Source organism: Musca autumnalis, unplaced genomic scaffold (genome assembly GCF_047663935.1).
Source record: "Musca autumnalis isolate F117 unplaced genomic scaffold, ASM4766393v1 scaffold_1, whole genome shotgun sequence".
NCBI lineage: Eukaryota > Metazoa > Arthropoda > Insecta > Diptera > Muscidae > Musca > Musca autumnalis.
Window position 1 is genome coordinate 111,181,329 of NW_027411644.1, and position 13,805 is coordinate 111,195,133.

The 13,805-nt window shown below is 36.2% G+C and overlaps 1 protein-coding gene across 1 annotated transcript in view; it reads right to left on the reverse strand.

Annotated features, from left to right (window-relative positions):
• Positions 1-12,124: 12,124 nt before the first annotated feature.
• Positions 12,125-13,805, reverse strand: part of LOC141404718 (peroxisomal N(1)-acetyl-spermine/spermidine oxidase) — a 57,597-nt gene continuing 55,916 nt past the window's right edge. Inside the window, exon 6 of the mRNA XM_073988373.1 lies at positions 12,125-13,581. Within this exon, the coding sequence (XP_073844474.1) occupies positions 13,399-13,581 (183 nt within the window). The 3' untranslated portion in view covers positions 12,125-13,398. The remainder of the gene's footprint in view (positions 13,582-13,805) is intronic.

Consider the following 13,805-nt stretch of genomic DNA (forward strand, 5'->3'; position numbering starts at 1 on the left):
TAAAGAATGCACGCCTAATGACCTCTTTGGTCCTCACAAAAAATCTATAAAGAATCCACGCCTTATGGCCACTGTGGTCCTCACAAAAAATCTATAAAGAATCCATGCCTTATGGCCTCTTTGGTCCTCACAAAAAATCTATAAAGAATCCACGCCTTATGGCCTCTTTAGTCCTCACAAAAAATATATAAAGAATCCATGCTTTATGGCCTCTTTGGTCCTCACAAAAAATCTATAAAGAATCCACGCCTTATGGCCTCTTTGGTCCTCACAAAAAATCTATAAAGAATCCATCCCTTATGGCCTCCTTGGTCCTCACAAAAAATCTATAAAGAATCCACGCCTTATGGCCTCTTTGGTCCTCACAAAAAATCTATAAAGAATCCATGCTTTATGGCCTCTTTGGTCCTCACAAAAAAATGTATAAAGAATCCACGCCTTGTGGCCTCTTTAGTCCTCACAAAAAATCTACGCTCTGGTCTTAGTCGCTTACAGGACAACTGCGATGGGAGTTATGTTGCTGGTTGCTGTGCCAGATCATCTGAAAGCATGTATCCAACATCGTTGTCAGAATCATGCCCGTCAGAATACGAGACTCTCCCGCAGTCTCCCAACAGCGACAATCGCAGCATCTAACACCACAGATTGTTGTTCAGCGCCCAGAAATGTATCATTGTGTAGGAGAAACATCATGGTCGCCGCGATCCAGAAAACAAAGCTTATCGTCACCTGTATCTTGCAACGTTGCCATGGTTATAACGCTTTGCGGAAGCATCGCACAGAAGCGGAGGACTTTCTTCTTTCCTGTACAGTCCTTGTACACCACACAGTCCAGTACAGACCTATCCCACTTGAGCTTGACTCTAGTTAACCACACATGGAATCTTTGGGGGTAGCAGTAAAGTGTAGGATTGTCGAGGTACAGTTGCTAAATGTGTACCGTTGATAAATAGTTGTGCCTGCGTTATATGCCTGATATTAGTCAGCTTTTTGATGGTAATAACCGTCTGGTGTTAGAGGGCTTCAATGCTTATCATGAGCTTTAACATTTAGACCTTTGCAATGACCAGATGTTACAGCGCTAGCCGAGCAAATTTATAAAGCCAGATTTTGCACGGTGAACGAAGATGCTCCTACTAGGATAAGAGGAGATTGCCATAACCAGCCAGACATTGCCATTGTGGCACCCGGTCTGATAAGTGACGTATCCTGACAACGCGTAATTTCACCCGACTTCATATCCTCCATGGAAACAGGGAAAAGCTGAAAGAATTTATCAAACACAGCTTCAGAGAACTCTCTGATCCTGGGGTAGCGTAATGAGCTGAGGGCTCAAGAGTTAGGAAACTTACTCTTGAAATCAACAGGCTAGCAGACCTGAAGAAATGCAACATTGGCACAGGATTAAATAAATTGTGGGCAATGGTTAAATCCGTAGCGAAGATTCTAAAGGCATGATATCTCCGGAAATGTTTAACCTCTACCTTTCTGAAATTCTACACCCGATCAGACGGCAAAGGTATCATAATGTATACGGACGATTGTACAGTCTTGGCGTCGAATCCTATCGTCGATGATAGGTTTAATATCTACATATCTGACTTAGTGCATTTCTTCCACCTGAGGAATTTTAAAAATATCCGTCGCTAAATCCACGGCAACACTATTCACTACCTGGACGGCTGAAATGAGGTTCCACTGAACTTATTGGTCGATGGCGTCCTGATTCCGTACAGTAACTACCTCAGTAGATTGGGTGTAACGTTCGATAGCATGTTCAGTCGTCCGCCCTTATGACCAGAAATATATAGTAGCCCTCGTTGTAATATTTTTTCTCGTACTTAAATCAAATTCCAATATGAACTATATAGGACAACGCCTTCCGGTAGCTCCCTCACGAAAGTTCAACATTTTCTCTTAAGTGTAATTTAAGTGTTATCCAATGATTTATTAAATTTTCATTTTCCTTGTGAGTCTGATTATAATGATATACATTTTTTCGCAAATAAGCCCATGTTTCCTAAATAATGACCCAGAAGCTGTAAAAAATCCTGCTGAAAGGAATGACTCCTAAAATTGGATGCAAATTTTAGTCACTCCCACATAAGATCATGTTATTAATTTTGGTCCAAAGCCAACTGGTAGGAGCAACCCCAGATTATGATTAAATTAGATGTGGCAACATTTTCCCAAAATTAACTTACCAAATTATTGCATACTTTTAGGCGCTAATACGAAATTAAATAGCAAATCATCATTTTTTGTTCAACGAATAAAAATATTTGATTTTATTTCAATTTTGTTCTTGTATTTGTATTTTGTTTTGGTTAGTTTTATTCCTTTTTTGTTCTTATCAATTGGAGTAGCTGCATAATTATTCTTTGGTAAATGTTACGCTAAATGCTAGTTAAAACAATTTTGTTGATTAAAATAAATAGTTGATTAATATTTTTACATACATACATAAAGATAATAATATTATATTTGCATTATAAAATGCTATTTTCTACATAAAACTGTTAATTTACTTTGTCATAACACGAATATTGATATCCTGTAAATAAATATAATCACGTAATAACAGAACTAATGAATTGTTGGGAAATATTAAATTTATGTATATCGCACATAGGGGAAACATGGTGTAAAAATTGCAGAAAAATAAAATATTGTTCTCATTCCTAAACTATCTGACTATCCCATGTGGGATGAACTGAACGATAATGAAATTAACAAAGTACATATTTTTTGAGAAAATTTATATTTTTGGGTATTTTTATATCATTTGATACGATCAAATATGTGCCTGGTTTTGGACCCCTGGAGTCGATTTAACACTGTCTGTGTGTTTGGCAGTCCCGAACATATCAACCAATTTGATCCAAACTTTGCCCCTCGTAATATTGTATGCTCTCAGAGCGAGTAAACAATTTGGTAAAAATACTTTCATTGAAAAAGCACATTAGTTCGGTTATGACAATATTTTTTCTCAAATGTGCAATTTATCGTTAGATCCAGCATCGTTTTGACATTTTTTTACTGCAGGTAGTCCTCGTATCCTAATTATGACGATAACATGTTTTTCAGGGCCAAGTCCATACTACCTGAGAAAAATAATAAAACTAGGCCTACCAACTAAAATGCCTAGTCCGTAACAAAACACTCAAAGCGAGTACCCGATTCATCCCAAACTCTGCACATCGTAATAGTTCTTCCAAATTTACATCACATTTGGAGATGGAGTATATCGGTCCACTCGTTCCGATAGCTCACCCATAAAAGTTCAAACATTTTAGCTTAAGTACAGGTTGAGACTTGTTCGCGGATGGTACTGTAATCCGCCAGTTCCACGCATTCAGTTTTAGCCATGTTTTCCAACCGAATTAGCTGTAAATTAATTTGATTTCACATGCATATGTTGAATGTTTTGTAAATCAGCTACTCGAATTATTTATATATGGTTAAGAAATATCCGCTCAAAATAATGTTGTTATTGCTCCATGTTTTAGGGAACCTCCCCCACGAGAGTTCAAAAATTTTAGCAAAAATTGTGAGCACATGGACTTTCGAAGGGAGTGACCGATTTGTTGCATACTTTGCTCTCTCGAATCGTTATGATTGTTTTTATACCCTCAGCCTTTAGGCTATGAAGGGTATATACACTTTCATACGGGCAAAATGTGCCTCATCGAAATAAAGGTTTTAGTCCCCAAGTATGTTTGGACGAAATGTGTTTCAGACAATTTGGTGTCGATTGAGCAATGTCCGTCCGTCTGTCTGTCTGTCTGTCTGCCTGTCTGGCTGGCTGGAGCGCACGATAACTCTCGAAGGGATGAACCGATTCGGTTCCAAATTTGGCTTTCGTAATATTTTGCCCAAACTTAGTTTAAGTTCGAAGATGGGCTATATCAGTCCACTCCTTCCGGTACCTCCCCTACAAAAGTTCCAAAATGTTCGGAAAATTTGTGGGCATAATAACTCTTGGAGGGAGTAACTGATTTGGTCCATACTTTACACATCGTGAAATTTCTACCAGACTTAGATGAGGTTCCAATATGGACTTAATCGGCCCACTCCTTCGGGTAGCTCCCACCCAAAATTTCGGAAAAGTTCAGTTTAGGAACATCTCTCGAATCGCTTTGATTTTTGCTTTAGCAACTTGTATTCACTGCCCTCCATACGACGGTATAAGTTTCATCAGGGGCAAGTCCATACTTCCTGAGAAAATAGCCTGAAAGTTGCAAAAAACTCCTATGACACCGTGTGAGGAGGTTGGAGGGCAAAATAACTCTGGAACAGGTCTGCCGATTCGGTCCAAAGTTTGGCCTTAGTAATATTTTGTCCAAACATAGTTTAAGTTCGAAGATAAGCCCACAAAAGTTCAAAAATGTTCGGAAAAATTGTGCGTACGATAACTCTTGAAGAGAGTGGCCGAATTGGTCCATACTTTACACATCCTAATATATCTACCAGATATAGATCAGGTTCAAACATGGACTATATTTGTCCACTCCATCCGGTACCTCCCACTCAAAATTTCGGATACATGTTCACTTTAAGACCTGCTTTCGAATCACTTTGATTTTTTTTTTTTTTTTTTTTTTTTTTGTTGAAGCAACTTGCATTGCTGCCTCAATTGCGATGGTAAAAGTTGTTTCAGGGGCAAGTTCATACTTCTTGAGCAAACATCCCTGAAGTTCTAAAAAACCCCCATGGTACCATATGTAGTGGCTGGAGATCCATTCTTTTTAGTATCTCCTCCGCAAAACTTTTGATATTAAATCCTAATCAACATTTTTGTCAGTTCAAACGCCCAAAATTCTTAAAACTCCCTAAATACATGCGTTTTTTGGAAAAAAAAAATTGTTTCAATATACACAGGCTGAGGGTATATCTCTGTCGGCAAAGCCGACTGATACTTTTTTACTTGTTTTGCAACAGGTTGTTCTCAAGGCTCCTTTGATACAAGTCTTTTTCAGAAGCATACTTTCTGAGAAAATGACCCAAAAGCTGTAAAACCCCCTAAGGCGACCGTGGCTAGTGCACCCGACAACTTTCGAACCGGTTCAAATTTTGTACATCCTTATATTTTCCCCAAACCTACTTCGATACTTCAAATTTGTATACCCTCCACGATAATATGGAGGGTATATTAAAATTTGTCATTCCTTTTGTAACACATCGAAATATTCATCGGAGACCCTATAAAGTATACATATGTATATATTCTTGCTCAGTAGTGGAATTTTGTAACTCATTTTTCGGGTTACCGACAAATGTCGGTAAAATTAAAATGCTTATAATTTCGGTAATTAACGAAAATTTTCGGTAAGTTAACAACCAAATACCTACCGATAGCAATAGTCAACATTAAATGATACTTTTCATTCATAATTTTGCGTTTTAATGTTACCGATTTTGGTCGGTAACTCAAACAATGAGTTACAGAATTCCACTACAGTGTAAAACTCTAAGTCGATATAAGAATGTCGGTCTGTCCGTCCGTCTGTTGAAATCAAGGTACAGCTCGCAATTTTTAAGATATATCTTCGTAATTTGGTATAGAAGTTTCTATTACTCCTAGGATGTTTGGAATTGCAAGTGGGCAATATCGGTCCATGTTTTGATAGAGCCCCCATAGAACGGTACCACCCGATTTTCGGCATTTTGAAGGTTGTGGCCTCAATATTCCACCGAAATGGCTTAAATTTGGTACTTAGTCTTCATTTGGAGTATAAAACTTTCCAAGTGAAATTTGTTGGTATAGATCCACGCCTTCATATAGCCCCCATAGAACAATACCTCCCGAATTTCGGTATTTTGAAGGTTGTGGCCTCAATATTCCTTGCGAAATGGCTGAAATTTGGTACTTAGTCTTCGTTAGGGGTATAAAACTTTCTGCCAGAATTTTGTCTAGTTCCACGCCTTCATACAGCCCCCACAGAACGGTAGATCCCGATTTTCGGTATTTTGAAAGTTTTTGGCCACAACCTTCAAAATACCGAAAATCAGCCACCGAAATGGCTGAAATTTGGTATTTAGTCTACGTTGGAGGTAACAACATTTCCGACTGAAATTCGTAGGTATATGTCCACGTTTCGATATAGCCCCCATAGAACGATACCTTCCGATTTTCATCATATCCCACCGAAATGACTGAAATTTTTTTTTAGCCTTCCATGGGGTTAGTATCTTACCGAAATATCGGAAGTTTGGTATTTAGTCTTCTTTGAGTCTAAAAACTTTCCGCCAGAAATTTGTCGGTACAGATCGAACTTTTGATATAGCCCCCATAAAACGGCACCTCCCGAATTTCGGTATATTGAAAGTGCTGAAATTTGATATTTAGTCTTTTTCATAAAAGAATGGAAACTAATTGTTCCATTTCACTTCAATACAACTCGTGGTGGAGGGTATAACAAGTTCGGCCCGGCCTAACTTAAAGCCGTTCTTACTTGTTTTTTTTTCTAAAATGAACAGAGAAACCGATTTCGAAACTGTGGATTTCGTAATATTTTGTCCAAACTAAGTTTAAGTTCGAAAAGTGGCCATTTTGGTCCAGGGATAGGGTACCTCCCTCAGAAAAGTTCAACATTTTTGTTTAAATTCCGTTCGAGGATCCTTTGGCAAATTTTACCGAAGCTACTCCTTTGTAGTCCTGTTTACAGTGAAATTTTGTTTTTCTGGGGAAAATTCATGCTTCCTAATATAGTGGTCTAAAAGCTCTAAGTTATACCGTGACCAATTGAAATGACTGGTTGACGTAATATCTATCGGAAGGAATGGCTCCCAAAATTATATCCACCTTCAAAATGGACTATGTTGGTCTATTCCTGCAGGTACCTCCTCCGCAATACTTTTAAGCTTTTATCCAAATCCATATTTTTTGGAAAGTTCATAGGTCCAAAAAGAGCCACCAAATTCTGAAACCCCCTTAAAGACATAATTATTGGGAAACGGATATTTGTTGTATAGTCGGTATTTGAACAGTCCATATACATATGTACTATGTCCATTCTAAATCACACAGGCTAAGGTACATATATCTCTGTCGCCAAAGCTGACTGATACTTTTTTACTTGTTAATTAATTAATTTTACAATGGGTTTCTCAATGATTAAAAAAACAATTTCACCAAGTAAGAATGGTGATAAGTTCGGTCGGGCCGAAGTATTGAAAAAATTGTATTGAAATAAAATGTAATAATTAGTTTCCTTTCGTGTATGTAAGTACTCAAATTTTCCGCCATGCCGACGTTTAGTCATATACATAATATATGTATGTACTTTAGAGTGTATTCGATGAATATTTCGATGTGTTATAAACTGAATGACAAAATTTAATTATTGTGGAGGCTATAAAAAACTGTTACCGGGATTTGAAGAAAGAAACCCTCGCTTTCATAATCTGGCACTGGTACAGTCTAGTCTACGTTACTGATGCAAATTCGCGCTCAAACACGCTTATCAAATTGTGAAAAAAGAAATATGTATTTACTTCTTCCAATTTGATGCTGAGTACTACATAGGGTATTTGTTTATGCAGATGAAGTAGTCATCTGCAGACCATATCTGTTTCCGTACTTTATTAAATGTAAAAAGTTGCAAAAGTAGTAAAAATGGTGAACGACTTCCATATGATTTATGCTGTATTTTGGTGTAACTGAACGCAAATGAGTAAAGTTGATAATAATTGTAAAAACCTCTGAGTTTTGAAACACAACTATACATATGTTTTTCCACGAACATCCCTAGGGGGACCAAGGCAAATGTTCCATAAATCCTGTTCCCTTGATAAATTCTCCAAGAACCTCAAAAGGTTATTAATTGACTCTGATATGTCTGTCCTCTCTTTTGAGGGAGCTCAATAATATGGGACCTACTGTTTATCACCGAGCCCAAACGGCTCTACTTTTAGAGAAGATTTACATGGCTGAAATACACAGGAAATGTCGCAAAACTTTGATGTTGCCTGGCGTGGGAATCGAACCTGGGCATTCGACATGCACGGTGGCATCAAATTAATTTCTATCTCTTTTTTATAACAGTCCTCTATGTCTGTTTTCTTACTTTTCAGTGCATTCCTGTTCCTTCATTCCCTATTATCCTCTTCTTTTTAGTATGAACACAGTGGGCCGCTGCACAGTGGTCCACATTGTATGGGAAGATATGACAAAACATGTCTTATGAAAGTATCGACATAAAATCTTCAGCATGAGGAAACACGATTCAGGAAAAGAAAAATGTAGATCACAGGTTTACGTTCATTGTAGGTACTTTGACAGATTTTACATTTTCCAACCGATTTTGCTGTAGTTTTTTGTGTTGAGTTATAAATAGATATAACACCTTCATGCAAAAGTTAATCAATACGAAAACTTTCTGGCCGTGCAAAAACGCGGGTTGTGAGGCGCCATTTGATTTTTTTTAAGTTCGAAATTTTTTAGCCTGAACGTATGTACTTCTGACAGTTTTTCTGTTGTTTACAGTGACTTGAAAAAATCACTTTGCAAAAAAATGGAATTTGCTTGTGAACATTTTCGTCCGATAATTTTTCACAACTTTCGACGTGGATAATCAAGGCAAGAGTGCAGTGATCAAATAAAGGGGTCGATTATCCATAGCAATTATCGTTGAGTGGCGTTGTCAGTTGCCAAAATTACTTTACGTATGGCAACCTTCAACTGAAGTTGCGAATCTCAGTTGACGAAGCGGCTATTTTTCGGCAACCACCTATTTTCAGTTGCAGTGAACATTTTCGAAGAAACGGAAAGTAAAATAGAAAGAAAAACCAACATTTTCTTAACAATTGTTGATTCTTTGCATCATTAATTGATTTTGAGCCATGCAATTGTTGTAATCATGCCATGCGACTTTTGGAACCTTTCCTCCGCAAAAAAAATCAACGCAGCGCACACTTTTAAAAGTGGGGGTATTGCTGTTGATCTCTAACTTACTTTGAAGTCATCCTTTAACGTTTCCACAACGTAAACTACGGCATCCCTTGGCAATCGAAAATACGCATTAAACCTAAAATAATTACTGATTATACAGATATTTCCAACATGCATCAATTTGCAGTGCAGATGGCAATTCTACCGGATACGACTTGTGCCTCGAATTTATTTTAATAGATGCAATGTCCTGTACATTTTCTTCATCATCAAAAAATAATTCCACTGAACTTATAATTTTAGAATAGTTTTTTTTGGGGAATTGTGCGTTTTGCATTGAATATAGAGTTCACAAGTTTAAAAAAACACTGATCGATAACACGTTTATCGACCACCCAGTTGGGTTGACATCAATAATACAACATTTCGTCTCAGTCGCGCTGGCAATTGACAACGCAACTCAAGTTTAGTGACAATGCATAATCGACCCCTAAATCTTTGTATGGCGATAAAGGGTCATCCTAAAGCACTATGGAAAACTGCTTTAATTAATTCAATAACTCAATCTCGCCAAACAACGAAGGTCGTGAGGCTCGCCCAAAATCGGCTATTGTGCCAGAAAAAAAAATTAAGCCGTGCTTGAACGGATACTGCAAGATCGTCATTTTGGGGTCGATCATCGATAACAATTATCGTTGAGTGGCGTTGCCAGTTGTCAAAATTGATCCACGTATGGCAACTCTCAACTGAAGTTGCGAATCTCAGTTGACGAAGCGGCTGTTTTTCAGCAACCACAAATTTTCAGTTGCAGTGAACATTTTCCAAGAAACAAGAAGTAAAATAGAAGGAAAAAATAAACATTTTGTTAACAATTATTGATTCTTTGCATCATTAATTAATTTTTTGTATCAATACGGTGAAAATAACGACAAATCAACAGTTCGAAATATTAATTGATAAACTGAGTTAAAATCCAAACTTAGCCCGGGGAGTTCGGGAGTTTTGGTGAAACCAAAGCCACAGCGGATGAAGCGTGGATGTCCATTTCGGACAGTTTAAACAGCCATGAACCTCCAACACGAACAGAGTCTGGATTCACTTTAAAGCAAAGTTGAAAAAAAAAATGCCTCAAAATAAAATAAACTTCAACGACACTGGTGGTGGTCCATCACAATAAGTGAATTTATCGCCTTTGGAGCGGACAGCAGCAAATCTTTTGCAAATGAATTTGGTGACAAATACAGTAAGTTCAGTTTAAGTACAAATGACGAACATCCTCCTACACCAGGGAATTTCGTTTTTGAATAAAAATGGTTTTTATTTTGCCTTTTTTCCTGCTCTCTCAACTTCGAAACACACAATTTGTCCTTTATCAAGGGGACAACTTCCTTCAATACTCTCGACAATGTAGATTGAGCCATGCAATTGTTGAAATCATTGCCATGGGGCTTTTGGAAACTTCCGTCCTCAAAGAATCGCAACGCTGCGCACACTTTTAAAAGTGGGGGTATTGCTGTTGATCTGTAACTTACTTTGAAGTCATCCTCTAACGTTTCCACAACGTAAACTACGGCATCCTTTGGCAATCCAAAATACGCCTTAAACCTGAAATAGTTTACTGACTATACAGATCTTTCCACATGATCATCAGCTTACAGTGCAGATGGCAATTCCAATGGATTCGACTTGTCCCTTCTAATAGATGCAATGTCCTGTACAATTTCTTCATCATCAAAAAATAATTCCACCGAACTTATCATTTTTTGGGACAGCAAATAAAACTTGACGATCCGAAGATTCAACGGGCAGGTTATATTCCAAAATATTAAAATATTGTCAAGAATACACAAAAGAGTTATCCAAAGCGCAATTATTTTTAAAATGTTTTTTTTTTTTTTTTTTGGCGAATAGAGGTCACAAGTTTGAAAAAAACACTGATCGATAACATGTTTATCGACCACCGAGTTGAGTTGACATTAATGGTACAACATTTCGTCTCAGTCGCGCAGACAACTGACAACGCAACTCAAGTTTAGTGGCAATACAAGATAGACCCATTTATATATCTTGAGATAGAGGCATCCTTGGGCATTTCTTCCACAAACTAACATTTGATATATTGCATGAACACCTGGTCGCAAAAATGGATTTTTCTCGTTAGTTCCAGCATAAATGGACAATCGCCCAAAAAGGCTTTTGTGGATTGGTGCAAAGAAATTGTGAATAAAAACGATCGCGATTCTTCAAATGACGTTTATAAGATCGTCACAGACGACGAATCTTGGATCTATGCTTAGGAGCCCGAAACAAAACATGAATCGACCGTTTAGGTCTTCGAAAGCGAGCCAAATCCAACGAAAGTTGTTTATGTGAGGAGTACTTCGAAGGCCCCTGAGAAATTCGAAAAACGAACAAGATAAGACGAATCATTCTGCATCATGACATGCGAGCTCTCACACATCGATTCAAACCAGTGCCTGTTTCGCCGCACAAAACGTGGAATTTATGTGACATCCGCCGCACAGCTCTGACTGGGGATCCAATAACTTCATTTGATTGCAGCATATCAAGAAAAAAGGGCGTGGTCAACGATTTTCGTCGACAGAAGATGTTTTGGAGGTGTCTCAATCGGAATGGAAAAAGTAATTCAACAATTGGTTTGAGCGCATGAAAAAGTATATAAATCATGCTGGAGACTATTTAAGAAAATAATAAAACTAGTTTTGATGGTAAATATTCGTGTTTTCATTGTTAGACCAGATAGTTGTCGTGCAGCCATCGTATCATCAAGATTTGGGTATAGACTCCATATGCATATGTTAATGTACCGCCCGATTTTTAATATTTAACGCTTTTAGCCACATTTTTAACCTATTATGTTGTAATTTGTTTGGGTTCTAAGAGGATAAAATACATCCATATAAAGAAACCCTCGGATTTTAGATATTTTAAGGGTTTTAGAGCTATTTTCACATTTGAACCGACTTCAATATTTCGTCACAAATTTAAATTTCATCAAAATTGGACCATCTTCGAACTTGACCTAAGTTTGGGCCAATTCAAAAAGACATCTAGCCAGCCGGATGGACATGGATAAATCGTCGAAACATACTTGGGGTTCAAAACCATTACTACGATAGGCACATACATACAAGGATAATCAATTCCTATATGTTTCAGATGTTTCTTTGAATGCTAAATTTTTGTTGTAAATAAATCAAATTCGATATATAAATTGTAATGCATTTGTTTTTATTATTAAAAATTTTCTTAACAGATTTTACATCAGATGTATGATTAGAACTTTTTTTGAGAAAATACAAAAAATTGCAAAATAAATTGGATAAATATTTAAATAGAAAATAGTGACTATGTGAGGACGATCGGATCGATATCCCTAAGAGACATAATGGTATGAGTGTGTATTTAAATTAAATAAATCATACTGAATTGAGTGTTGTTGCATTCTTTTTACGTTAACTCTTATGTTAACACATTGGTATAAATAAAACTAAAAACAAAAATAATATTGCAGAAAAATACAAAATGGTAAGAATTGGTAGAGAGAGAATACAAAATGGTAAACTGACAAAATACGAAAAGAAAATAAAATTGTATTTCACAAGAAGAAAAAAATGCACTTTATAAAAGCACTAATAAATATACAAAAAAAATCTTTACGAAAACTTGCTACAAAACAAAAAATATATGTTTAAAAAATGTTGACGACAACTTAAAAGAAAATTAATATAATTAATAACGGCTACATAACTAGATTTTGTTTAGTTTATATAAAACAAATTTAGTTTTTTTTATTTCTCATTTCATCTAAAAATTAGTGACTTTTTCTTTCGCAAGTTTAAAAAAGTTGGAGATTTAAGTTTCTTTTATCTTTTCAAAGGGAAATATTTTAACAATAATTTCTTTAAGTTATATCTCAAAAATACATACGTACATTTTGTATAGATCTTTACGATTTTCTCTATTTGTTTTATTTAATAATACACATAACTATTATACATGTCATGATAATGAAAAATAGATTTCCTTATAGACAAGAAAAACAATACGATGCATCATAGACTTCGTTTGTTATAAAACAAACAAAAAAAAAAACTCAAAATTCGTGTAATTTTCTTTAAATTTAAGTTGCTCCCCCTTGTTTTTTCGTTTTTGGAAAATATTAACAAATTTTTAATAAAAATATAAAATAGCCACTACTTAAGTTCTAAAAAAGGAAAACGGTTAATATTTTGTTTCTAAGGGGAGAAGGCGGAGCATGGTCTATCTCATGTATTTGGGCGTGGTAGCTTGAAAAAGGGCTGCTGCTGCTCAAGTGGATTCACACAGCATATCCAATTGTGTTTGTATTTTGTGCTACATTTACGTTGTTAGAGAGTTCAGTTTTTTGGTTTTTGTTCGCCACATTCGCTGTATATTTTGTGAGTACGCGTGTGTGTGTTTGTTTGTTGGTTGGTTGTGTATTTTTCTTTTTACATCAGCACTTAATCTAAAGCTATGCCTTGAATCCAAGCGCTTAAATCACTACCATCAGATTCGAGTGTAATCTCATCGGGTTCATCATTGCCCACCAAATATTGAGCTGCAGTACGACCGCTCAAATAGGCACCATGTACAGTTGAATAGAAATTGGAATGGGTGTGTTCGCCGGCAAATAGTACAACAGGCTATAATGAAAAAAAAAAAAAACAATTTGCTATTAGAATCTATTAAACTATAAAAATAAAACGAACAAATAATTAAATATAAAAATAAAAATTTTAAAATTAGCTAAATTAATTTCAAAATGATTGTTTTTAAGTCTGGAGTATTACCCAATGGCTTAAACTTCATCATTACTTCCTGTTACAGAAAGTAATGTTTTTCAAAATTAAACGTAATTTGAACAGGT